Source organism: Anas platyrhynchos, chromosome 1 (assembly GCF_047663525.1).
Source record: "Anas platyrhynchos isolate ZD024472 breed Pekin duck chromosome 1, IASCAAS_PekinDuck_T2T, whole genome shotgun sequence".
NCBI lineage: Eukaryota > Metazoa > Chordata > Aves > Anseriformes > Anatidae > Anas > Anas platyrhynchos.
Window position 1 is genome coordinate 107,929,894 of NC_092587.1, and position 25,141 is coordinate 107,955,034.

Below are 25,141 nucleotides of genomic sequence, written 5' to 3' on the forward strand. Positions count from 1 at the left end.
AGTTGCGAGATTTGCATTTTGTCAACCTTTATATTACTGAAGCATTGCAACAAACAGGAGCAAATGAAGCTCCTGACAAGCCACCAAAGTTGTGAAAATAGAATACAACTCTAAGGCTACTCCTACAGCTTCAGACAGTTTTTTTAATGTGTTATAAAAGCATAAAAATTCTCTTTTGCTTTAAATTCTCAGTGTTAATAACTCAATGATATGTGACTGCAATATTACTGTTACACAGCTTCAAGTGTCAAAAGAAGGGGTGAGGAGGTATGGGCTCCCCACCTCTCATCCTCTGCCACATTCCCTCATCTATCTGTACACACTGTCCATGTGTGTGCAAATCGTAACCTTCTGTAGCTATCGGATGAACTGTTCAGAAAGGGCAGACCTAGGAGCCTACTGTTCATACTAGCACAGAATGTCCAAATGGATTTTATTACGAAAACTTTCAGACAGCAAAAACTTACAGGGCCACTAACGTCCTGCACAAGTGTAAGGTTTCTGCTGGGGTGCAGCGCTGCCAGCTGAATGGCTCTGACCATGTAAGCAAATTCCAAACCCAAGACATTCAAAGCTTGGACTGAGTGAAAACATTTCTATAATGCTCAAAATTATTTAAAAATATCTTTCCTTTTCAAGCTCTCAAGCACCAAATTGCTCTTTATTTTTTCTGAAGCTGCAGTTAAGCGTTACACATTTTAATTCCATTTACAAAACGAATGTAAAATCCTGCTTCAAACAGGGAGAAATGTAAGAGCTCCAGACCAGATTCCAGGGCCCCGTTTCCCAACGCAGGTTAACCAAACATTCCTAGGGATGAGCCAGGCAAGTTTAAGGCAGCACTCTCCTTGTTTGCCCACTGGAAGCTAAGGAACACCAGAGACGAATGTAAATACCCTTTTGCAATGTTTAACTAACCTTGCTGGATTTGCTTTCCATGACTCTCTTTCTTTCTCCCCAAACCTGGGTGAAATTTAACATTTAAAATGTGGTGTGGCAGCAAGCTCCAGAGTTTCTTAGGGCCATGCAAAGAAAATCCCCTACAGCCTAAGCTGTCCTCTGGCTGCCTCTGCAGGACACAGCAGGTTTTGGGGTGAGTTCCAGCTCATTCTCCATCTTTCCTTGTCTTTTATAACTCCCCCAGCCCCGAACTTACATCTGTACAAATGTGAGTGGAAAGAAGTGACGATCAAAATAACTGTCCAATGAATTATGCAAATTTAACCTTTAATTTATTGAATGGGGGGAGGAAAGGTCACCAGAATTTGCAATGAGATCCGCTAAGCCAAATGTACATTTAAGGTCTGGTTACCAAAAGCTGCTGTCTCGCACACGTGGCCTCTCCAGCCCAGATTTCCTGATAATACACTGGCTTCCCACTGGGACACTTACTGCCTGCTTCTGACCAGGCAACCACGCTGGGTGCTGAGAATGGGAAAGCCTGACTTCAGCACCGGGTGCCAAGGATGCCTTACAATGCAGCCCCCTCCCAAAGCTGGTTATAGGATCAGCAAGCGTGTGCCTGGAGCACCACCGGCCTAGCAAACAACTGTGGCTCTCCGGGGAAGCTGCTCTGCTTCAGAGCAAGAGCAGGCACTTTGGGAAAGCAAGGCTCACAAATGGCTTCTTGGAACTGCATCAACACTGGAAAATAAGAATTACGAATTTCCTAGTGGGAGCCCAGAGAGCACAACCAAATCAAACAAAGACTGACTGCATGTTAAGTGCAGCAGAGCTGGATGCCTGGGAGAGCCAGACTGCATCCAGGAATGCTGGAAGGGATGCGGGAGATACACTGACATCCACCTGCAACGGGCTCCCTTGAGCTAACACTGAGGATGCTAATGCTAACGACGAGCGATAGTGGCTAGGAGGAGAAAGCAATCACTCCTGACCTGTAAAACACAAGAGGGACATCGCTGGCCAAAGGATGGATGTGGTTCTCCATTGTGCACTCTGGCACGTCCAGAGCCGGGCACCAAGCACCATGTAGTGCCTTGTGCCCGTGTACCACTGCTGGAGTGTTTGTATGGATCTGTCACACATGTAGGTGATGCCTGCAGAGACCAACCTACTAATACTGACCACATCTCAAACTGCAGAGATAACGTTTAAATGCTTAAAAAACAAAAAAGATACAATTTTCATTAAAAGGAAGTTCAGCATCATTGTTTAGGAAAATACTAAAAGGTAAGATGAAATGATCATACACAGTTTCGTCTTCTGTTTATATTCTGGAGCAGTTCTCTTATGAGCAAGTTAGCCATCTACGTAATTTGAAATCACAAGTATTTCTCTGACATAAAACATTCAGCTCTTAAAAACACAAAGCCCTGCAAGATTTTGCGCCCTGTATTTATAAAGCCTACGAATGATTATGTGAGAAGTTCCCCATCTGTTTTTTTAAAAGTGTAATTACCTACAGTGTGTTTAAAAGCCTTGCGATTCCAGCGTAACAATAACTGGCAGCCCACCGCCCCAAAAGAGACTTACAGAAATACTGGGCCTCCCTTCTTCTGCAATAAAGGAGAAACATTTTAAAATGTCTTTATGGCTGTTGGCATAAAACCTACCATTTCCTTTCCAGTACATTTGGGAGTTTTATTTCTATGGATGTGTTGCATGTTTTCTCATAGTAAATTGGGAACATTTGGTCAGACATCAGTTACGTGTAAGGATTCCTTAAAAATCTGCAGCTTGATGTCAGTTTTTGACCACATGGGCTCTTTGAAGGAGGTTTCATTTTCTATGCATTGTCTGTTTTATAATGTAACTAGTTCTAGTGCTGCAAGAAGACTGATCAAAAAGCACGTGTTGACAGCTGTGGAAGAAATGGCTATCAGATAACATTTCCTTCATACTTGCACTCATTTTACCTGCCAATTCCCAAACATATATTTTTTTTTTGTTACACTTACAAGTACTAACATTCCTGGAGACACAGGTTCAAAAACAAAGCCAAATTAGGCTCTACACTATTTGTTCATTAACAATTACTAATATCAGAAGAAAGACCAGGAAAAAAAAAAAAAGGCAACTACATTTTCCCCCAGATTCTGGGTTTTACCATGATGTATAAAAATAAATAATCCACATCAGCATCTCCGGTGAAAGAAAAACCGATCGCTCACCAGGCTCATCTAAAGTGACAGGGTTGGCAGATGCCCCCTTCCTGAGTGACAGTGGCTGCTGCATGCAAGACAGGAAGCCATTTGTAAGGAGAGCATTACCTGACTACACTGTGGGATCCAGCGCGTGCACATTCACTGCTTCTGCATTCCGCGTACGTAGCTGCCTCACTAATGAAGGATTAAGATCAAAGCTTTCAGTTGTTGACTAAGATCACAACTAATTATAGTACTTCTGACAAGTGCTTACGGAGTATCTTTAGCAGGAAGGGTTTCTGTTGTGAAAGGAACAGTTGTACAAGACAGCGTACCAATGCCTTTGTGAATAAGCTACTCCTCTTACAGCAGGGTAGCAACACCCACAAACAGACTACACAACAGCGAAGGAAAATGCTGATTACCTTTTTATTACAGAATGGACAAATTACTGAATGATACAGGACAAATGAAGGCTGGGAAAGGTTTACATAAGATATGAGCAGATTATCATTATTGTATATGTAGGGTAAAGGATGGATCAGGATGAGCTTTGTGAAGTTATGCTTGGTTAATACAATTTAATTACTTGGAGAAAAGCACACGTCAAACTAGTATGCTTTTTGGTACCGAGATCAATACTGGGGCATGGACCAATAAGTGTATTTCTATACTATACATAAATTATAACCTACTGAATTATAAATATGGACAATTATTGGCCTTCTTAGCACTTTAAGCTGGAGGACCAGCAGGTACAGTTACACTTTCCCACTTTTAATTACTTCATACATTATTTCACCAAGATGACTTCCTGAATCCTGTCTAAAATTAAAGCAAGAAAAAAAGGCAAGGGCAGAGTTCCTCCTACAACGCAGAGAGGAATGAAATGTGAGAATGAAAACCAGACATGTCCCCAGCTTTACTATTTTACCTATGAATGGCAGGTTGTTGTTGATGCTTGTTTCTTATCATGATTTTTGGGAGAGAAATAAACAGCAGTGCTGTGCTTCAAGTGTTTGCATCACCTCATTGCGTTGAGTGGTGGGAGGCAGAACCTGCAGCAGTGGCACTTGGCTATCACCGGCCTCTAAGATAACTCTTTCTTCCAAAAACCTCTTCCCATGTTTTTGTCTCCACTTTTTCCATTTCAGGCACTTTCTGGCAAGTCCCAAATCTAAAATTTAGCTTTTCACTTTTAAGCTATGAGACAGCCTCTTAACTCCAGAAATTTCTGCAATCACATCTATAATGCTACCAGGCGCCTCAACAACCTACTTATCATGAATTGTAAGAGACGTGACCATAACCCAAGGTCTGAGAGGGAGCATTCTGAAGCTTGGGTAAGAGCTTCTGGATGCTTACACAAACCTTTTCAATATCCTCCATCACCAATCTTCATAATTGCTCGATACTTTGAGGTTAAGTTCTGAGAGCCAGATCTTTCGCCTTGCGACTCCTCAGCACGTCTCCCTGCTTGGAAGCTAATTGCAGAGTGAACTGTGCTGATTATGTTCATGGCATGTAATTCCCGTCCTTCGGGTCACCCAACTCCAGCTGCCCACTTTTTTATTTTCAGCAGAGATGTTCCATAATACAAACTCCCATTAAGATTTTCATTGACGTTAAGGCCCATCCTTTTCAACTACATATTCATCACTCAGCCTGATCACAACTACTCCGTTAGGTTTTATTTATCTCGTACATTGCTTTCTTGTTGTGTTTTGAGGATTATCTTTAAGATACCCCAGAAGTCTTTGGATGTAAAACATTCTTTATAAAATCTAAAGAGTTTTGACTACAATAGTGGGAAATCAGAAGACATAAAACAAGCTAACAGACTAGAGAAAAAGAAATGTATTGTACTGTCAGAAAAAAAATATATGCATCTTGGTACTGAATTAAAAAAGCGCTCTGTAATAGTAATAGTTGTATGCCCAGGGATCACATTTCAAACATTATAAAGGACCAGCAGGTCTCAAAGTTTACTTCTGCTTCCTTTTCAAGATGCATTTTCCAAAAGTTTGTTAAATTAGATGAATGTTCCTAAAGTAGATTAGAATGCATGTTGTTTAAAAATGTCTACTAATTAAATTGAAAGAGATTCCAGGCAGATGTGACATGAAGAGAGTTAACACATGAAAGAGAAGCCAATCCCACCCAATGTTCCAGAGGGATGCTCCTTCCTTTCTTAATAGTTGGGTCTTCTCATTGTCCTTACTGCCCATCAAGGCTAAGCTACTTTGTCATCAAAGACTGAGTGTCATTTCTGTAATAATTCATAACTTGCATTACTACTCAAAGAACAAATACAAGTCAATGTAACAAACTTGGCCTGAAAATGCAATTAACTGTCTCAGGGTGGAAAAATCACATCATGTTTAAAAGTTATACTCCCTTTTGAACTTTACTTTGCAAAGACTGCTTGTATATTTCATTGATGTGTTACAATTTTATTTAAATAACCATGGTATCCAAACAACAGGCAGCTTGAAAGATTGTTTAATGAAGTCCTTCATGGAGACTTCTCGGAGAGAAAAAAATATCATAGTCATATTGTGTCTTATCTATTATTTTAACTATGGTTGATACTTGCCACTAGGGAATTTAAACTAGGTTTAAAGTTTCTCATATTAGAGTCCTTCTGCATAAGAACTTCGAGACACATTCCCTATCCATGTACAGATATAGCTTGGCATTCATCCTTTCATTGCATCTCCGTGACTGCAACTTCCTTTTCACCAGCGCTGACAAATGCAATTTTGTGTTGCTCATATCTATTCAACGCTCATCTCAGCCATTAATTGCTCAGATCACTTCCCTGCTTTGTGTTCTTTGATTCATTTCTTTTCTTCCATCTTGTGCAAAATAATGACCTTGTGTCAACTTTCTATGTATCTTCAGGTCTATTCTTTCTTTCTCCCCTTCATATTGCCCGTGATTACCCTCACTCAACAGTGAAGTCTGATTCTCACTCCCTGAGAGCCAAGAACTCCAGCTTCCAACAGCTAGTCAAATCCCATTAGGCAGTGGCTGAATTTTGAAATGAGGACCCGTCCCCTTTTGCTGCCTCTTGTGCCTGGGAGAAGGTCCCCAGAGCAAACAGTCTCTTGACAGCCTCTCAAACATCTTTGCAACACACTGCTTCAAGGTCACTCTCTTCTGATTTGTCACCATAAATCTGAGCACTTATCAGGCAAAAAAGCACGCAATTATTCATGTTACATCAAATCAGAATGCTGTGAATAAACACAACAAAGAAGTATTCTCCTGAACATGCCTTCTGCCGTGGTTGTAACCAAGAGATAGCAAGTTTTGTACATGGAGTACAAAAGAACACACAAACAAACAAAAAAAACCTGTTTAGACACATTTACAATATTTTTCTTTTGAACCCTAAACTATCCAATTGCTCTTTTAAAAAGGCACAGACCAACACTGGCTCCACAGATGGTTCAAGGCTGAAATATAATTATGAATTTGTATAGATGAAGAAACTGGTAACAGGAATTAATCATTTCCATTCCCTGAAGGTGGTAGTCAGAATTTACAATTTAAATAGATATTGGAATTCATCCATTTATAGCTCCTAGGCACTAAATGACAAATGTCGGGCACTCACAATAAACTGCAAAAAATATGTTTTTCTTAAGATTTCATCTACACTATTTGAAATTGGCCTCATCTTCATCAAGTGCACGATTCAGTAGTTTTCATGCCAGAGAAAATAAAACACAGCAGATACAGGCAATTCATGCTGGAGATGGTGGGAAAGGGACACATTTATGCGAAGTCTTGAGAAGTAATGCCCCCTTTACTGCTAATTTGGGAAGCAGTAAGACAATTGAATACAAAGAGACTTTATGATAAAGCAACAGGTTGTCATAGTGTGACTGGCATACTGTAATTGCAATCATTTCTTTTTGTTTTGTTTTTTTTTTTTTTTTAGTCATTCAAATAACAAACTTCACACTCGTGAAACGCTCTCTTGCAACAGCACTACTTAAGAGGTATGGATTTTTAGAATTTGAAATGTTAGCTCTACACTTCTGTATTTTAAGTTATATCTCCAGTAGTGCTGTGACAAATTAGTATTGCAGCTAGTTGCTGTGATGAATATTTTCCAGCACTAAGTGCATTGTCGGAAAGACACATTCCTGGCATGAAGCAAGTTGCAAGCTTTACTGCTTTTATAGGCCTAGGCCTGCCAGCTTCCCCGTAAACCTCAAGAACAGCGAAAGGGCAGTATCATCTAGTTCAGATGAACGTGCTTTACATGTGGCCTGCTTTCTGTCTTAAGCCCCATACCTGACCTCAAAGGTTGAGTGATCTCTGAAGTTGTACAGGATAAAACGAGCAATCACCCAGTAAATAAGACAGAGGATTAAAACATCCTTCCTAACAATTGGGTATATTTTACCACTCTGCTTACTTGAATGCCCTGCAGCACTCTAATGCCTTATCACTTATGACATGCTCTGGAAGTTGGCATGCAAGTTTAGCTGCCAAAGCTTTTTATTTCCTGTTAATTAGAGAGATGTCAAGATCCCGAACAAGTAGCAAATGGATAAAGGAAATTACCGACAACAGGAAATGATTGGAATATCAACTTATATGTCTCTGCTGTTGAAGGGTGCAAACTGTTATACACACTACCTAAGAAGAGAAATTAAACTGCATGATGCAAAGTGCTAGAGGTCATGTATTCTTCCCTCACTTAACAGCATGAACTGTAAAAACATTAAGGTTGGTCTCATTAATTACCAGGGACAGACTGGTACTAGTCAGAAGTCAAGGTGACGTTAGCCTATATGAGTAGCAGTAAGAATGGATCCTTCATATTGGTCTTAATCTTGTACATAATTATTTTTATATCTAGTGTGACATTTTATGTATATTATTAAATTGTAGCTTTTAGTTTCTCTTCATACTTTCCACTTGAAATTGAAATAAAGTATTCGCCACTTACCAACCACCAAAAGATTTAGCAAGGTTGTAAGCTTCCAGCATTTAGTCTAGAATAGAAATCCTGTTTTACCTAAATTCACTCCCCAAAATCTGTGATCATGCTGTAAGATAACAAAAATAAGAGTACTGGTTAACATTTGAACTTACTATTACCTTTCACAGGGAAGGTGGAAGAGGTTACTAACACTGGATCCTATCAACTCCCTCTGTTGTTAGACGTGGGAATTCAGTGCAATAATAAAACACACCCTGTTTTATCAAAGGTCATTTCAATGATATGTCGAACTTCTCAAAAACTGACTGTGCCACCTGAGTACAGTTTCCTTCAGTTTTAGATGCAGAAAAAATGCAAATATTGCAGCAAGAGTTCCATCGCATTCTTAATTTACCATATCACTGCTACAGGATCTGGAAGAGAGCAGTGTTGTACACAACAGCTGTTAAACTAAGCACATTTAAGAGCTCTGAAGCTCCATGCACATCCAAGTTAAGACTGGAACATTAATATCATATCAAAATAGTTTCTAAAAGATTTACATTTTCTGTAGCTTTAAGGTTGTTTAACTAACAACAATCAAGAGGACAAGCGAAAAAAAAATCTTACAGTAGATTACTTTTTATTATGACAATAAGACAATTAATTCCTTCAGTAATGGCACTTTATCATCTGCTTATTCTTGTCAATACATACCCGTTTTGTGGTCATTAAATCTCAATTAACCATCTGATAGATGCTAATGAATTCAAAGAAGTCATTATGGCCAGTCACACAGAAGAAGCTTGACTCCTTAAATTGAATAGAAACTGTAGACAGTATTGAACATCCTTATTAAAAATCAATAGAGAGAGAGCATGTGGTCTGGCAGGCTAAACGAACTGGTAACAAGATGTTTAAAGCCTTCTACTTCTAGGGCAATTATACATCAATTCCAGTGTTGCTGCATGATGAATGGGAAAATTTGACAGCAGTAGCTCCTACCCAACAGACAAGTTATTTTTGTCAGACCTCAGAGCATCAGTCAAATTCATTGATAGCAAAGAGAGTCTAAGGCTTTGTACAACCTGACAGAACCACCTTTTCAGATCAAGGCTATCAGACTTCAGCAAGGAAGCAGAATAAAACATGATTTATTTATTTTTTTTTCCTATAGACTGTGTTCAGGATATTAGTATTCAGTATCTGTATTTTCAGTATTCATAGTATATTGGTATTCTTGACAATGGAAACTTCTCGGGTTTTGGTTCACTCCAATTTCAGCACATTACAAGAAATATAAACTTATATTCTACCCTTTCATCCTTTGGCTACTATCAAGAGAAACACAATCATTGCCTGCTATTTCCTATACACTATACCTATTTCTCTGTACACTCTAACTCATCTATCCTGCAAAACTATACCTTGACCAAGGGAAGGCAAGTTTTTAGGTTCCATCTTGTATCCTGCCTAAGAGAAGCTCACTGGATTTTTACAGAACATTGCAGAGCAACAATGGAGAGAAAAGAGGTAAAGGTCAGGGCAAATAAATAATCATGAATGCAAATAGCTGGGGGACGGAGGGGCATAAAGACCAAATAAAAATATTAAATTAAGGGTGACAAAGAGAAGAAAAAAGGCCAGGAAAGAAGAGGAGTGGCCTAGATACTGAAAGTCTTCTGAACTGCTTTTACCTTTTCTTCAATGGGATTGGAGGTCCAAGACTTGATACAACCAGTTAACTCAATCCATCATTTTCAGCAACATTGGACTGGTTTCAAAGACAAAATCTAACTTAAGTGCTGAACTGTATCATATTCAGGACTTCTAATAATGTTAATTGCTATTTCTATTCAGCAAAATGATGAAGGATTATGAGAAACAGCAGGGTGATACTGAGACAGCAGATGAAACCAAAGTATTTTAAGAACGGAAGTAAGAGGTGCATAGATCAAATGAAAATACATCAACAAGAAGATAGCTAAGGTAGCTTGGAAAGCATATGCTCTAGACTCAGAAGCTGCTTGAGAAACTACTGAAGAAAATGAAGAACACAGACCAAAAATAGGATTCCCAAAGTGAACCAAGACACAAATGAAAAGAAAACAAATGCTAATGTGGTATCGTTTTATTGATTTGAACCTAAGAAAAAATGCATTTCCATGACAGAGAAAAGGGGAATATTCTGGGCTCATATGAATGACAAGCTGATCGCCTCGGGTGCCAAGGCAATAGGCTCCAGGGCAGACACGTTCTGCAGTGGAGTGGGGGATCAGACAGGCAGGGCTTATTTTTCTAGCACTGAGCCAACTCGAGGGAGCCACCAGGACCGGGCAGCCCTCGTGAGGGAGGTGAACGAGGCAGGAACGAGGCGTAGCGGAGCCACCAGTGCCCCCTCCCTGGCCGTCAACAGCTGCCCCTAGGGAGCGCGGCGACCAGGACGGGCACACAGCGCGTGGCGCCTCAGGAGGGAGAGGCGCGGCAGTTGGCGCGGGCAGGGCAGAGCGTTCCCCTCGCCCATACCAACACCTCCGCTAATGGCAGCCTGCCCTAGCTAGGCTGCAATGGTGTACACCAGGCACAGCGCTCTCCTGGAAGTCTGTACACACCCAGACCGACTGCCGGCTCAAAACTGCGGCAGTTCAGGTCTCCGGGTGCAGGGAGTGCCTGAGCCTGTTGCTACCACCTGCGGGGGGCAGAGAGACTGCGTGCGTGAGGTGCGAGCAGGTGGACGACCTGGTCCGCCTGGTGGCAGAACTCAAGGAGGAGGTCGAGAGGTTGAGGGATACCAGAGAGTGTGAGCACGAGATAGATTTGTGGAGTAGTCCATCAAACGGGACTTTAGGGGGCTGGGACGGTTAGTGGATGGAGCGGGAGTACAGGTGGTGTTTTCGTCCATCCCTACGGTGGCAGGGAGGGGTACAGAGAGGATACGGAAAGCCCACCTGATAAACACATGGCTCAGGGGCTGGTGCCAACGCAGAAATTTTGTGGTTTTTTTGACCATGGGGCGCTTTACTCGGCACCCGGCCTGATGACTGCAGATGGGTCCCTATCTCTAAGGGGAAAACAGATCCTGGGCTAGGAGCTGGCGGGGCTCATTGAGAGGGCTTTAAACTAGGTGAGCAGGGGGACGGGGTTGAAACAAGGCTTGTTAGAGCTGTGCTGGGGGAACAATGGCAAGGCTGGGAGAGAAGGCAATGGCCCAACTGAAGTGCATCTACACCAATGCACGCAGCATGGGCAACAAACAGGAGGAGCTGGAAGCCATCGTGTGGCAGGCAGGCTACAACTTGGTTGCCATCACGGAAATGTGGTGGGACCACTCTCATGACTGGAGTGCTGCAATGTCTGGCTATAGGCTCTTCAGAAGGGACAGGCAGCATGGAAGGGGTGGTGGTGTGGCTCTCTATATCAGAGAGAGTTTTGATGTCACGGAACTTGAGGCTGGGAATGATAAGGTTGAGTCCCTATGGGTTAGGATCAGCGGGAAGGCCAAAAAGGCAAGCATCCTGGTGGGGGTGTGTTATAGACTCTGCACTGTTCAGGGCACTGGTTGGTAGAGTCCCTTGGGAGATGGTTCTGAAGGGCAGAGGAGTCCAGGAAGGCTGGGCGCTCTTCAGGAAGGAAATCTTAATGGCACAGGAGCAGTCTGTCCCCACGTGCCCAAAGACGAGCCGGTGGGGAAGAAGAGCGGCCTGGTTGAACGGAGAATTGTGGCTCGAGCATAGCAGGAAAAAGAGGGTTTGCAATCTTTGGAAAAGAGGACCGGCCACTCGGGAGGACTATAAGGATGTCGCGAGGCAGTGCAGGGACAAAATTAGAAAGGCCACAGCTCATCTGGAGCTTGATCTGGCTACTGCCGTCAAAGACAACAAAAAATGTTTTTACAGATACATCAACGCAAAACGGAGGACTAAGGAGAATCTCCATCCTTTACTGGATGCGGGGGGGAACTTAGTTATGAAAGATGAGGAAAAGGAGGAGGTGCTCAATGCCTTCTTTGCCTCAGTCTTTAGCGGCAAAACCGGTTGTTCTCTGAATACTCAGTACCCTGAACTGGTGGAAGGGGATGGGGAGCAGAATGTGACCCTCACTATCCATGAAGAAATGGTTGGCAACCTGCTATGGAACTTGGATATATGCAAGTCGATGGGGCCAGATGGGATCCACCCGAGGATACTGAGAGAACTGGCAGAGGAGCTGGCCAAGCCGCTTACCATCATTTATGAACAGTCCTGGCTATTGGGGGAGGTCCCAGTTGACTGGTGGCTAGCAAACATGACGCCCATCTACAAGAAGGGCTGGATGGCAGACCCAGGGAACTACAGGCCTGTCAGTTTGACCTCAGTGCCAGGGAAACTCATGGAGCAGATTATCTTGAGAGTCATCACGCGGCAATTACAAGGCAAGCAGGTGATCAGGCCCAGTCAGCATGGGTTTATGAAAGGCAGGTCCTGATTGATGAACCTGATCTCCTTCTATGACAAAGTGACGTGCTTGGTGGACGAGGGAAAGGCTGTGGATGTGGTCTACCTTGACTTCAGCAAGGCTTTTGACACCATTTCCCACAGCATTCTCCTCAAGAAACTGTCTGCTCGTGGCTTGGACTGGCGCACGCTTTATTGGGTTAGAAACTGGCTGGATAGCCGGGCCCAAAGAGTTGTGGTGAATGGAGTCAAACCCAGTTGGAGGCTGGTCACTAGTGGTGTTCCTCAGGGCTTGGTACTGGGGCCAGCTCTCTTTAATATCTTTATTGATGATCTGGATGAGGGCATCGAGTGCACCCTCAGTAAGTTCGCAGATGACACCAAGTTAGGTGCGTGTGTCAATCTGCTCGAGGGTAGGAAGGCTCTGCAGGAGGATCTGGATAGGCTGGACCGATGGGCTGAGGTCAACTGTATGAAGTTCAACAAGGCCAAGTGCCAGGTCCTGCACCTGGGGCGCAATAACCCCAAGCAGAGCTACAGGCTGGCAGATGAGTGGTTGGAAAGCTGCCAGGCAGAGAAGGACCTGGGAGTGATGGTTGATAGTCAGCTGAATATGAGCCAGCACTGTGCTCAGGTGGCCAAGAAGGCCAACAGCATCCTGGCTCGCATAAGAAGCAGTGTGACCAGCAGGGCTAGGGAGGTGATTGTCCCCCTGTACTTGGCTCTGGTGAGGCCACACCTCGAGTACTGTGTTCAGTTTTGGCCCCCTCGCCACAAGAAGGACATGGAGGTGCTCAAAAGAGTCCAGGGAAGGGCGATGAAGCTGGTGAGGTATCTGGAGAACAAGTCCGATGAGGAGCGGCTGAGGGAGCTGGGTTTGTTCAGCCTGGAGGGGCGACCTTATCATAAGTACCTTAAAGGAAGCTCTAGCGAGGTGGGGGTTGTTCTATTCTCCCACGTGCCTGGTGACAGGATGAGGGGGAATGGGCTAAAGTTGTGCCAGGGGTGTTTTAGGTTGGATCTTAGGAAGAACTTCTTTACTGAGAGGGTTGTGAGGCATTGGAATGGGCTGCTCAGGGAAGTGGTGGAGTCACCATCCCTGGAGGTCTTTAAAAGACATTTAGATGTTGAACTTAGTGATATGGTTTAGTGGAAAACTTGTTAGTATTAGGTCAGAGGACTCGATGATTTGAGGTCTCTTCCACTCTAGACAATTCTGTGATTCTGTGAGTATCCTAATGGATATGCCATAAGACTAATTTAGAAGTTGTTTCTTTTTTCATTTCCGATGTCACATGCTGTGGAAGAATTGCCAGTCTTAGAAGAGAAGATCATTTATCCTCTCAAACAGCACAGGCACAGACTGTACAACTTCTGCTGCCAAGAAACAAGTTTGAAAAAGGAAGACAATCTAATTTCCAAGTTTGATTCAATCCATAATATTCTTTTTAAGATCATGGACAAGGTCATCCCTTGTAGCAGAATGATTTCTGTAAAAAGATTACAAGGTTCTTAGGACTTGCATTTGAGCAGTCTCACTTTCATCCTAGAGCAGACTCTGCAGTTTACTGTAATTTTTCCTACAACTTGTATACGAGAGGCAACGTCACTGCATTATCAGTGCAACAAATTACAGTCATCATTTCAGGTTAAACTATGGGAGAATAACTCTCATGAAGTCTGTTTCGTGATGTGACTGTTCTTTAGTCAGCAACACCTTTCCCTGTATATAATAACTTCACAGCGCTATGAATGCCAGAAGTGAAACTATGATTTGAAGTGCTGGGTGAGCAACTGCAGCTCCGTATGCAAGATGCGCTATATTAGGAGACCTCTGAGTCAGCACAGAGCCCCACTACAGGATTTGGACAAAGAAAAGCATCCATATGGCTCAGCTTGAAGGGCAGGAGCCAAAACAAATCTGTAAAAACTGAAAGTTTTAACAAAATCGCAATCTTGAAGGAGTCAGGATCTACTTAAAGTTCTTATTTATGCTATTGCCCAGCCTCCACAGAAGTGTTCATAAATTTTTAGTAATGCTGACAAAGGTAGCAATAATTCTTAACTCCTATTGAGTATATGAAAATACATACTTTTGCCAACCAGAACACAAGTGTATGCAGCTTTCAGAAGTTCTTCTATTTACCATAAAAGGCACAGCACAAAAGACTAATAGTATTTTTTTCAGTCCTACCTTGTTGGCAAGGCAACTTGTCCACTGGGCAAAGGAACAAGTACTGTCGCAGGAGCAAGATATAGTATAAGAGGTTGGTGCCTTTCACTTGCCTCTTAGGGACCAAGCCAAGACTCATGAATTTTCCAGAGCGAAATGTTAACGTAAATCTAGTTCACTCCCAGTTCACTTGCTGACTGAGAATACTTCCACATGTAAAGTAACAGAAGTTTCAGTTTATCAGTTATTTTCCATTATTAGTTTTGATGGCTATCGTATTGTCTTTGATCCAATCACCATTTAAGCATGAAACTTACCTTTGATCCTATTAAGCAAGATACTCACCTACAGATGAAAAGTACCTGTCCTTTACAAATTCTGCTGGTCATAAGAATAAAGAATAAATACAGCCCCATCTCAGCTACCTAAAACTAAATGTACCAGAGGTCAAGTGGCTTTTCTAGAGTTATTGTTCAACACCTCTCTCACTGCAGAATTTTTTCATGCCCCTAATCTGCTCGACCAGTTATCTTCAGCTGACTTTTCTTTCCTTTTTCCATGTGTACAGATCAACTGCCCATTAGTATCACATACCTGCTATTTAATTACAGAAACATTCCTTCATTAAGATTTTCTTCTTTCCACTTCTGCCCTAAATTCACTTTTGTTACAAAGTCCTACTTTTTCTTGCCTGTTACAGAGTTCACAATCAGAAAGACAAACCATGTTATTCAGCTCTAAAAATGCCTTGCTTAGGACAGGAACTTAGCAGTTCAAAATGTAGTTCTTTTAGCAAATACATTATAGATCTAATTCCAACATGCAGCATATTTCTTCTAGGAGCTACATATGTAGCATATTTCTTCTCTCCTTGCTACATCTGGTGTTGCAGAAGCTCATCACTCCTGCCCATTCATCTAGTCTTCCTCCTCATCCCTCCATGGAGCTTTGAGTAGCTCTACCAGAAGCGAAGATGAAACATGTCTGGAGGGCTGGAGTAGCAATCCTGCCTTCATGAGTGCTCTCCAAAACAAAATGCAGCTGCTGAATCCAGTGCCTGATGGACCAGCTGCAGTATTCTGCTATGGGCAAAACCAACTTTCTCAAACCAAAACCACAGTGCAAACACACTTTCTTTATGGAAAGTAATCATTAAAAAATGTGGTGTGTTAAACAAAGCAAGTGGGACATTATTTACATTTGTGCACATCATGGCTGTCAGGAAACCTAAATATCAAATGGTAACTCACCCTTTTCCTTGCAAAAACACACATGTATTCGACCAAAATTAAAAAAAAAAAAAAAGAATCATGTCTTTCAAGGCTGGAAATAAATCGTCTGATATTCTGATGAGCTTATACTGCTTTGATGAAAAAGAAATACATTAAAATACAATGTACAAACTAAGCGCTATTTTTAAACTTACCTGAGACTTCCCTAAAATTCATTTTTTTTTCCTGTAGAAACATTGCACATGCAGAAACAGGGACTCACAAGGTGTTAGTGAGCTTTGACAGAAGATAAAGTGAGCACAAAGGCCTGGTCTACAGAAATGTTAGGCTTCTGCCAGCCATCTACGAGATTGTCTAGAGGGCAGAGAAGGTGCCCACTACCATGCTGGGTTAGCAAGAGGCTATCGAGGACCTAGAGGTGAGCGAGGTGCTGGACAGACCGCAGGCGGCAGGAGCAGGGTTAGTGTGAGCCCAGGCCCGCTGCCAAGCGCCGGGGCCGGTCAGAGAGAGGCGGCGAGAGGCTGGCGGTGCACTTACGGACGCTGCCGCAGACCGCCATGCAGTACTCCTCCGAGTCAAAGTTGTTCCTGTTGCCGCCGCAGCCGCCATAAAAGAAGGGCGCGCACTTTCCTTCGGCCACGTCAAAGTACCAGCGGGAGATCATCGCGCGGCAGGGACCCGTCTCGGCTTGTTCAGAGCACACCTCTAGTCAGAGGAGACCCGGAGGAACCACATTTAGCATGAAAACGGCCTTGTCTGGGTTTCCACCTACCCAGTGTGCTGAGGAACACCTCAAGAGGAAACCCAAATTACTGTCCACTTCAATGCTTCCCCCTGAAAACCACCCCAGAGATGGTGCAGGCACATTTTGAAGCGGTTCAGACTCTTGCCGCTAAGCCGCAGGCCTGAAGGTAAACATCTGAAGGGATGAGGTGCCAGCTTCTTTCCTGTTGGCCTGTAGCTATGCAACCCCCCCAGACTGAGTTTCCTAGCTTATGTAAAAGAAAACAAACAAACAAAACATGTACGAGCTATACAGGAGAACAAATTCTCTTCAGGCACCTAATTATTATATACAAGCACTGACAACGAAACTCCCTCTTGTACCCGGCTCGGTACAGGGGTTGTGATTCATAGTTCAAGGGCTCACATATATAAAATTAGTGCCACAGCTTTACTCCATCCATGGGAAGAAATCTCATCCCCAGTGAATGTACTGAGGGGAAAAAAAATTAAAACAGCTTGCATTTGTTTTTATTGTGAGCTGCCACAGTCTTTGCCTATAACCTGCAACACGCAAAAACCTGAGGGAAAAAACAAAAACAAAGCATGCAAATTACAGAAGATAAAGGAAATTCTGCCCACAATTTGGAATCCAGCCAATTACACAAGTAAACATACAGCCCTTTACCAATAATGTTCCAAACAGAAAAAAAAAGGGGAAAAAAAAGTTCTATCTTCCAACATGCATATACATCATTTCAAAACCACATAGTATCAAACATCAATATGCCCCTCTTTTGCTTTCATTCCCCACACTACACCAGCAGACAAGCTGGCACGCTCACTAGAGGCGTCTAAATCCTCTGCATGAATGTGAATTTTGTGAAAGGCAGTTCGCCAAGGGTTGAATGGTGGGGAGAAATAGCACTGGAAATGCCGTGTGCACTCGTCACCTCTAAGATGCTGGCTACGCAGAATCCCTCCTGGCAGACTGTCCTGACAAGTGATCAGCTCTGCGCTCTCCCTGGGAGCACCGCTGCTTACTGCATAGATTTGAGATTCATTTGTCATCAGTAGTTGATGCCTGTCTGCACTTAAATATGTAACATAGGTATAATTTTACACACGTATTTATTTATAGATATGGTACATGAATATGCTAATCTTAAGAATCAATTTTAGGGAGCATCTACATTTGCTCCAAGAGAAGCAGACCAATGTATTTATTTTTTTGCAGTTAACAAAGACATACTACAAATCTTACAGTTCTGTATCAAGCAATTTTTGAGAAAAAAGCAAACCAGATTTAATTGTGCAGACCATTAATTACAATTAATTGCATGCTACCGTAAGATTAATTATATACCACATTTAGTACACAAGTGGTTGCTCAGATTTATTTTCAAATAACATCTAGACCTGCCATCCAATTATGCAGCCAAACCCTCACACAAAGCTAACTTTGCAGAGACTTGGAAGAGCTGCCAGATGTCAATTAAAAATGAATAGTGACTCATGACATTAAAGAGACAGGTATAATCAAGAGAATTCTGGCTGGCAGGAAATGTCATTTCAGAAAACAAAGGTCTCAACATCTCTGTCTTTCTTTAAAAATGACTTAATTCATGTTGACTACGGCCTGACCTCTAACCACAGCATAAGCACCTTCTAGGTTTCCCTCGAAATACTAGTGTTGCTATAAAGTCTGCTGCATTTCATTTTGTACTGTTACGTGTTATCGGGATGATTCACGTATTTGCTCTGAAATTTCCTACAGGTTCTCTCACAGAAATAGGAGCTGAGACTTTGTGTATATGCAAATAACGTGCAAAAGTGAAGGTAACTGTCCATCAAATAACTGATGCCAGTGATAACACGGAATTAGCTCTCTGGAAACTACAGTCATTCATACACATGAAGATGCACTTGGACACGCATTCTGGAAACCACTGCGTAGAGCACTAAAAACAGCAAGACTGAAGCAGTGGAGCCTCCACAGCCGACCAGATTGCTTTCAGTGAGTCCTAAATGGCAATTATTTCACCACAGAGAGAAATGGCCTACTGTGCAAACAGTTTATGACCTACATGAAGACGAACAGGAGAAGGAAACTGTTCCATCACTGCCCTCATTGAGGGAAGCGTGTTGCTCGTTCAGGGTAGGAAACTTCTTGCTGCTGTCATCCCTTTTCCAGCAGTGCCACTACTGTCCACCACCACCTTACCTCCATGGGGGGTTCAGAGCAGCGTTCCTTCAGCCCTGCTTCAGGGGTGAAGGCACATTTTAAAACCATCTTCAGTGCTTGAAAAACAGCCCTGGTTGCTCCCATTGCTGGGCCAGTTGCTCTTCCCATGCCTCTCCATATCCCCATCACTTGTGCTCATTTAAAAAAGCCACAATTTAATCTTCAGCTCTACTGCTGTAACTGAGAGGATGGAGCAATGAAGCAGAGATGGGAACTTCCGCAGCTTTTCTAGGGCTAAGAAAAAATTACTGCCATCCATATCCTGCTTCCCTTCCACTAGTACTGAGTGTAGCAATTAAAGCCTATGATGGATGAGCTATGGTACTTTCACAGATATTAGCAGCAGGCAGCATACATGGCTACATGATTCATCAAAAAATTAAAAGCTGTCTTTGCTTCACATAGTAATCCTGTTGCTGAAAACTGATTAAAAGATGAGTTACTTTTTGCCACTGTGTAATTCAATTTTACTTGTTATCACAAATAATTTTTGTCCAGTACAGCATTACTGTGAGCTTTGCTTTGTTTAAGGAACTGGCTAACCATTCCCCTCCAAAAATGCATTTTTTGCCTTTGGATCTGCAAAACTAAACAGATTAAAAAGGACGTGCCTTTGTGACAATTCAGGTTTATAAAGTGGTCTAAACTGTAACTCTGTTTTCAGACGCTTACAATTTTCACACCATCCTTCTCCAACAGTAAAACTCCTCATTTTCTCTGCGCCCTAAACCAAAGATTACAGTTGCCAGTTCCTTCCCTCTCCAAAACCTTACATTTTATACTTTCTTTTGAGATAATCACGGGAGAATAATTCAGGTTTTCTTATCTGAAGCTTCTTATATACTTATTCTAGTTTCCTGATGCAAAAAGAGATATTTCTAACAAAGCAGGTAGATCACTCCCTGGAGAACAGTTCTGTAGCAAAGCTTTTTGATTTGCTTTTAAATTAATACATTAAGGTGATATACTGCAAACAATCAACGTGGACGCTGACTGTTACTTTTCCTTAGAAATGGATAAGCATAGTTTCCATGTATGGGGACATTGATTTACAGTGGCTCCACATGACGAACTTCCATAACGCTCACTTACCAAAACGCTGTTAGCAAAGCTAATTAAAATTTATGTGCAAACATTCTAGGTACTTCTGATGATCAATTTTTACAAAGGAAAATATAAAATATGGTTCTGAATGTCATCTCAAAATTTTTCATTACCATATAAATTGGTTCTGCTTGTTCCTTGAAGAAAACTGATTTTAAATCAAAATGAAATAATTGCTTTATTTCAAAATCTCAACTCTACGCTTGTGTTTTTTATTTTTTTCACATGGGACTAAGACTTGCTCTGTGAACAACAACATTTTCAATAGAGGAATCTGAAATAGAATTTAAACTTCTAATGGGAAAAAAATAAAGCTACATTTACATACTTCTATTACTGTAAACATTACGGTTATTCATTATTTTCTTCAGGATTTGAGTTTGTACATGATACTTAAGTGATCGTGAAAACTAAGCTCATTTAAATGCTGGCACAGGCTGCTCTGAACCTCAAACCAGAAATTAAATTTGAAATGTTTTAAGAAAAAAATAAAAAGTACAAACAGCAGGAGTTAAAGAATCATCTCGGACCTGTCTTGGAAGCTGGGTTTTATATTTATTTTACACCTCTGAAAAACCTCTTCACCCTGGATGCTGCATCAGAAAGATCCATCACGTTGGCTTACAAGTATTACTCATTCTTTAATTTAGCTGTGGTATTGGAAAATACAATGTATTTATGACTTTTTCTGTACCATCAGCCCTTGAGCTGGACATTGGTATTTTCAAGTATATGCAAATAAAACACTCTTGTGTATTTTACACATGTGAACCAGCTCAGTAGCACTGGTGTATGTGTTTGTGTTGTCCATGTTGGTATCAGTTCAAACTGTGTCTCATACATGAACATGTAATTACTCACATGTATACATGTGTAATGTCTGCTTGTATAATGTCTGCATTACTCACATATAATGCACTTAGCTGCTTGAGTAAATAGGACCAGAATTTTTTATTTTACCATTTGTATTTCACCAAAGAACAAAGTAATCAATTAATGCAAAAGAGGACAAAGGAATAAACCTCTCAAATATATATCATGAGGTATATGCTCCACTTTACTATGTGCTAGTACATAATATTGTAAGTGGAGTAATTTTGGCTTCCATGTCTTCAGGAACAGAGAACTATAGTTTGAAGATATTAATACACTCGCATCTATTCTAGTCTCCATTTTTTAACTAGCTGAGAAAAATGAGACAAGTTAAAGAGTAAATGCACACTGTTTTTCTTACACTGTTCTTGTTCCAAAATGGAACGATAATGTTTCATTCATTGAATTAATCACAGAAAATATTTAAAGATAATCTCACTGAAACAAAGCCTCCTCATTCTGAATATATAGTTAGAAAAGGCAGCCAAATTTTAGTTTGAGTATTTGAAGACAAAAGCTAATTTCATAGGAGGTTTTTGGAATTAGGAAGAGACAGCTGGGAAGCTGGCACAAGCTCTAGGAGTGAAGTTGGTGCATTAGCTACACAACTGCTAAAATACTTTCTATAGATAAAGTTAAAAGAAAAAGCAAAATGATGAGTTCCGAGTGTAAAACTGAAAAACAGCCTTTCTTAAAAGCGTTATTTCCATCCTAAACAATTAACATTGGATTTTTCTCTCTAATGTTTATTCTTAATCTACTGGAGGGGAATATTTGGTACTTGAGAAAAAAAAATGTACACATGGCTAGAATACAAAGCCTTACAATTTTCATGCGGAACAAATACGTGACAATGTATTTTCTATCTATTTGTGCAAAACACAACGATGTTTTAAACCAAGGTGCCAAATAGTTACCACTGATGGCCAGAACCCAAACAAATACCCCAGCTTGATTTTTAAGTGTAAGTCAATAAAATTTCATGAATTTATGTCTATTTTACGGAAGTTGTAATTGCCACCTAACATCATAATTATGCCAACATGGCAAGACATGTGAATACGAGGATTAGCTCAAAAACATTCCAGACTTTTTACACAGCAAAGTAAAATATTCAATTAATAACTGCTTCAATATAGCAAAGTGACATTTTATCTAGGGAAGCAGATTCCTGGAGGATTTCTTCTGTCAGGAAGTAATTCAAATGAAACCACTCTCTCCCCTCCAACCTTAAGTAAAACAACACTATCACTGTGTTTAGTAGTTAGTACATTTGCTCTTGACCCAAAATATTAATAATATATTGCTTTTTCATCAAGAAGATTACTAAACCCTTAAAAAAGATTTATCTTTAATTGCAACATATCATGAAGTACTATGTTACAGTGGAAAAGCTGTGCTTTAAATCATAATGTCTAATTAAAAGCTATCAGTTATTTTAATGCAAATCCATTAGGTTAATTTTATCAGCTCTTGCTCATGTGTTACTGTAGATTATCATTCTTAATGAAGATCTTATAAAAAAATAAATAAAAAAAAAACAACAGAAGAGTTAGCATAACATGCACTACTTGTATAGCAACGTGCCAATGCTTTCTTAATATGAAATAATACAACCACACATTATCACTTTACAAACAAAGCATACTGCACAGCCTTGAAGGAAATGGAGAACAAGGAAATATTACTTTAACAGAAAGATAATAACCTTTCAAAGAAGAAAGTGGAACAAAGCCATCGAAGGCGAAAAGATCACTATTAATCTAGTATATGCTACTAATATTCTAGAATTATCCCCAAAATTACAGTTGATGGGTCTAGTAATCAGGGTTAACCTCCCTTACCGTAGAATAGGTGATAGCTGTCACTGAATGTATTTGAAGTCTTTCAGACATATAAGTCCACAGAAAAAAAAGGGAAAAAAAAAAGAAAAAAAAAAGTATGCTGGATCAATAAAGCTAGGAGCAACAGCACTGCTGAATTCCTTCCTAGCTGTTTAAAGAAATCCAGTTGAATTAGATAAAGCAAAACCGATCGCTGAAGGGCAGCATTATGTGCTAGACGGGGCAGGTCATGCTTACGCTGAATCTTCCCCATCTGCCAGTAGGTATGTGAAGATGCTGCCAAGTGTTTTTGCCAGGCTGCTGTGTTTGACCCTGCTGCTTTCCTTTAAATGAGACCTGACTGACTGCCATGCTGACGGAAAGCATTAAGTTCAAATTGCTTATTCTTTGTCATAAGCCAAGAGAGACTGATTTTTCTTATCGCCTGCTGTGCTGCAGGAGAGCAGAAATCGCAAACAACTGCACGCGTCGCGCTGCTTGCTTCAGTCACGCACTGCAAGGATGACCTGGAGCCTGGATGGATCACAAACAGCTCTGCAAAAACCTGCCGTGCAGCTGGGGTGGCAGCAAGCTGCTCTGCTGCTTGCACCTGGCCACCAGAAAGTTACCTCCCCTGCTCCATACAGAAGCAGAAATCAAGAGCCTCAGGTTTCTTGCAGGGCTCCGTAAGTAAGCCACACTCTCTTCATTGCAAATTCCGTGCTAACATCTCACCAAGGGTGAAAAATGCAGATCTGACATTAATTCACGCTGTCGATCCCTGTAACCTCAGACCCACCATCTGCTAGATTTAACATCTGAACTCTGGCAAGAGCAGATCTGAAAGTTCAAACTGGGTCTGACGCTGCACTCCGTATGAACTGAGACTAGAGCGAGTCCCCTCAGCAGACGGGAATGAGAATATTGGCAAGTCCTGTGCTAGGAAAAGTTTATTTGCACTTCTGAATAAACATTATAGCTCATAAAAATATGCTCACTACAGAAATTGAATGAAAAGACTACCCTCCCATCAATGACCTCTCATTCTCTAGGCAAGGCAGTAACTTCCTTCTCACTGGAATTAAGTCTGGAAGTAGATCCACTATTGCTGTTTTGATCGTGACTCATTAAAGTATGCATAGAAATAAAATTGCCTGACAAATTGATTCTACAATAGTTCAAGTGTCTTTAAAGTATAACATTGCACTTACGCTTTTCAATTATTGATGGCTGATGGCAGTCATTCCATTGATTTGGGGGAGAAAAGGCTCAGCACCAGCCCACAATTAGACTTAATTTATGGTTTCAGAACAGTTCTTTGCTGATTTCACATTGAAAACCAACTTCTCTAAAAGTGGACACACCCACCTCCTGTGCTCTTTAATGCTATGACATGGTATTAGCCACAGCTCCATAAAGTACACTTAAAACCAGCTGTAAAGCATCTATGAAAAGCATCTTAGGATACGTTTTATGAATGGCATTGACTAACACTTAGGAAAAGTAGCCTGGAGGCCTCAACAGAGCTCATATCCACAAGAACAAAGCTCCAATGCTTAATCCCACTTGAAGAGGCTTCCCAGATGTCTCCACAGCACGGCCTAACACACACACACAGTGCCTACAAGGCACCTCTGGCTTCTTCATTTGCACCAGCAGCAACAAACTTTCCTGTTTGCAAGTTCACAGCAGATGCTCACCACAGAAGATCCCGGACCTGCTGGCAGCACCAGGAGGACATGGAGCCCTGAGGGAAGCTTTCTCCCAAGCATGGCAAGGAACACAGGAGCAGGGGCCAAGGCTATGAAGACTGAGCCATTTATAACATGGGCATTCCCACATTTGCAAATAAATGAGCATTCTGCATGGTGCTGCTCATTCGGACGTCACTTACAGGCACTCAGAGAAAGCCTCAGCACCCTCCGTGCCCCAGGAAGGCTGGAGGTCAGAAAGCCCGAGGGGCTGGGGCAGAGCCGTGCTGGGAATTTCTATCAGTAGCAGGCTGCCCTCACCCCATCTGCAGCAAGACATACTTCACTCGGTCACCCAGGGTGGGAAATTTTTTACTTGGGAGAAACAGGACAACAGCTTTTCATTGTCAGCAAGTGTGCATATTTCTAAGGGATTTTTAAAAGGTTGCTTCAATAGTTTGCTTCCTATTTTTTCTATTTCACATTCATATTATTATATACTATTTTCCTGAAGGCTAAACATCTTAACCTCTTTGAAATGTCAACCTCAGTAAAGAAAAGAGCTCTACCTAATTTGTCCTCATTTCCACTCATCCAAAATCCCATTAAAGTGAAGTGTTCTTTTTTTTTCCCCCTCAATATTCATTTTCCATTCAGAACAGAGCGTTTTATCCCCAGGTGGTGAAAGCTCACATATGGAAATATATTTAATTGGTTTAAAGATTTAAACATAATCTCCTCCCAACCCCTCCTCACTGAACTGGCTCTCCAGTAATTGAGCAAAACACTCAACAGACA

General features: G+C 41.5%; 1 protein-coding gene across 4 annotated transcripts in view; it reads right to left on the reverse strand.

The window, feature by feature from the left end:
* Positions 1-25,141, reverse strand: part of APP (amyloid beta precursor protein) — a 213,010-nt gene that overhangs the window by 71,338 nt on the left and 116,531 nt on the right. For 2 of the 4 annotated variants that reach the window (XM_038187842.2, XM_038187834.2), the window contains exon 7: positions 16,422-16,589. The exons of the other annotated variants lie outside the window; for them this stretch is intronic. In XM_038187842.2, coding sequence (XP_038043770.1) covers positions 16,422-16,589 — 168 coding nt within the window. The remainder of the gene's footprint in view (positions 1-16,421; positions 16,590-25,141) is intronic. 4 annotated transcript variants of the gene reach the window in all.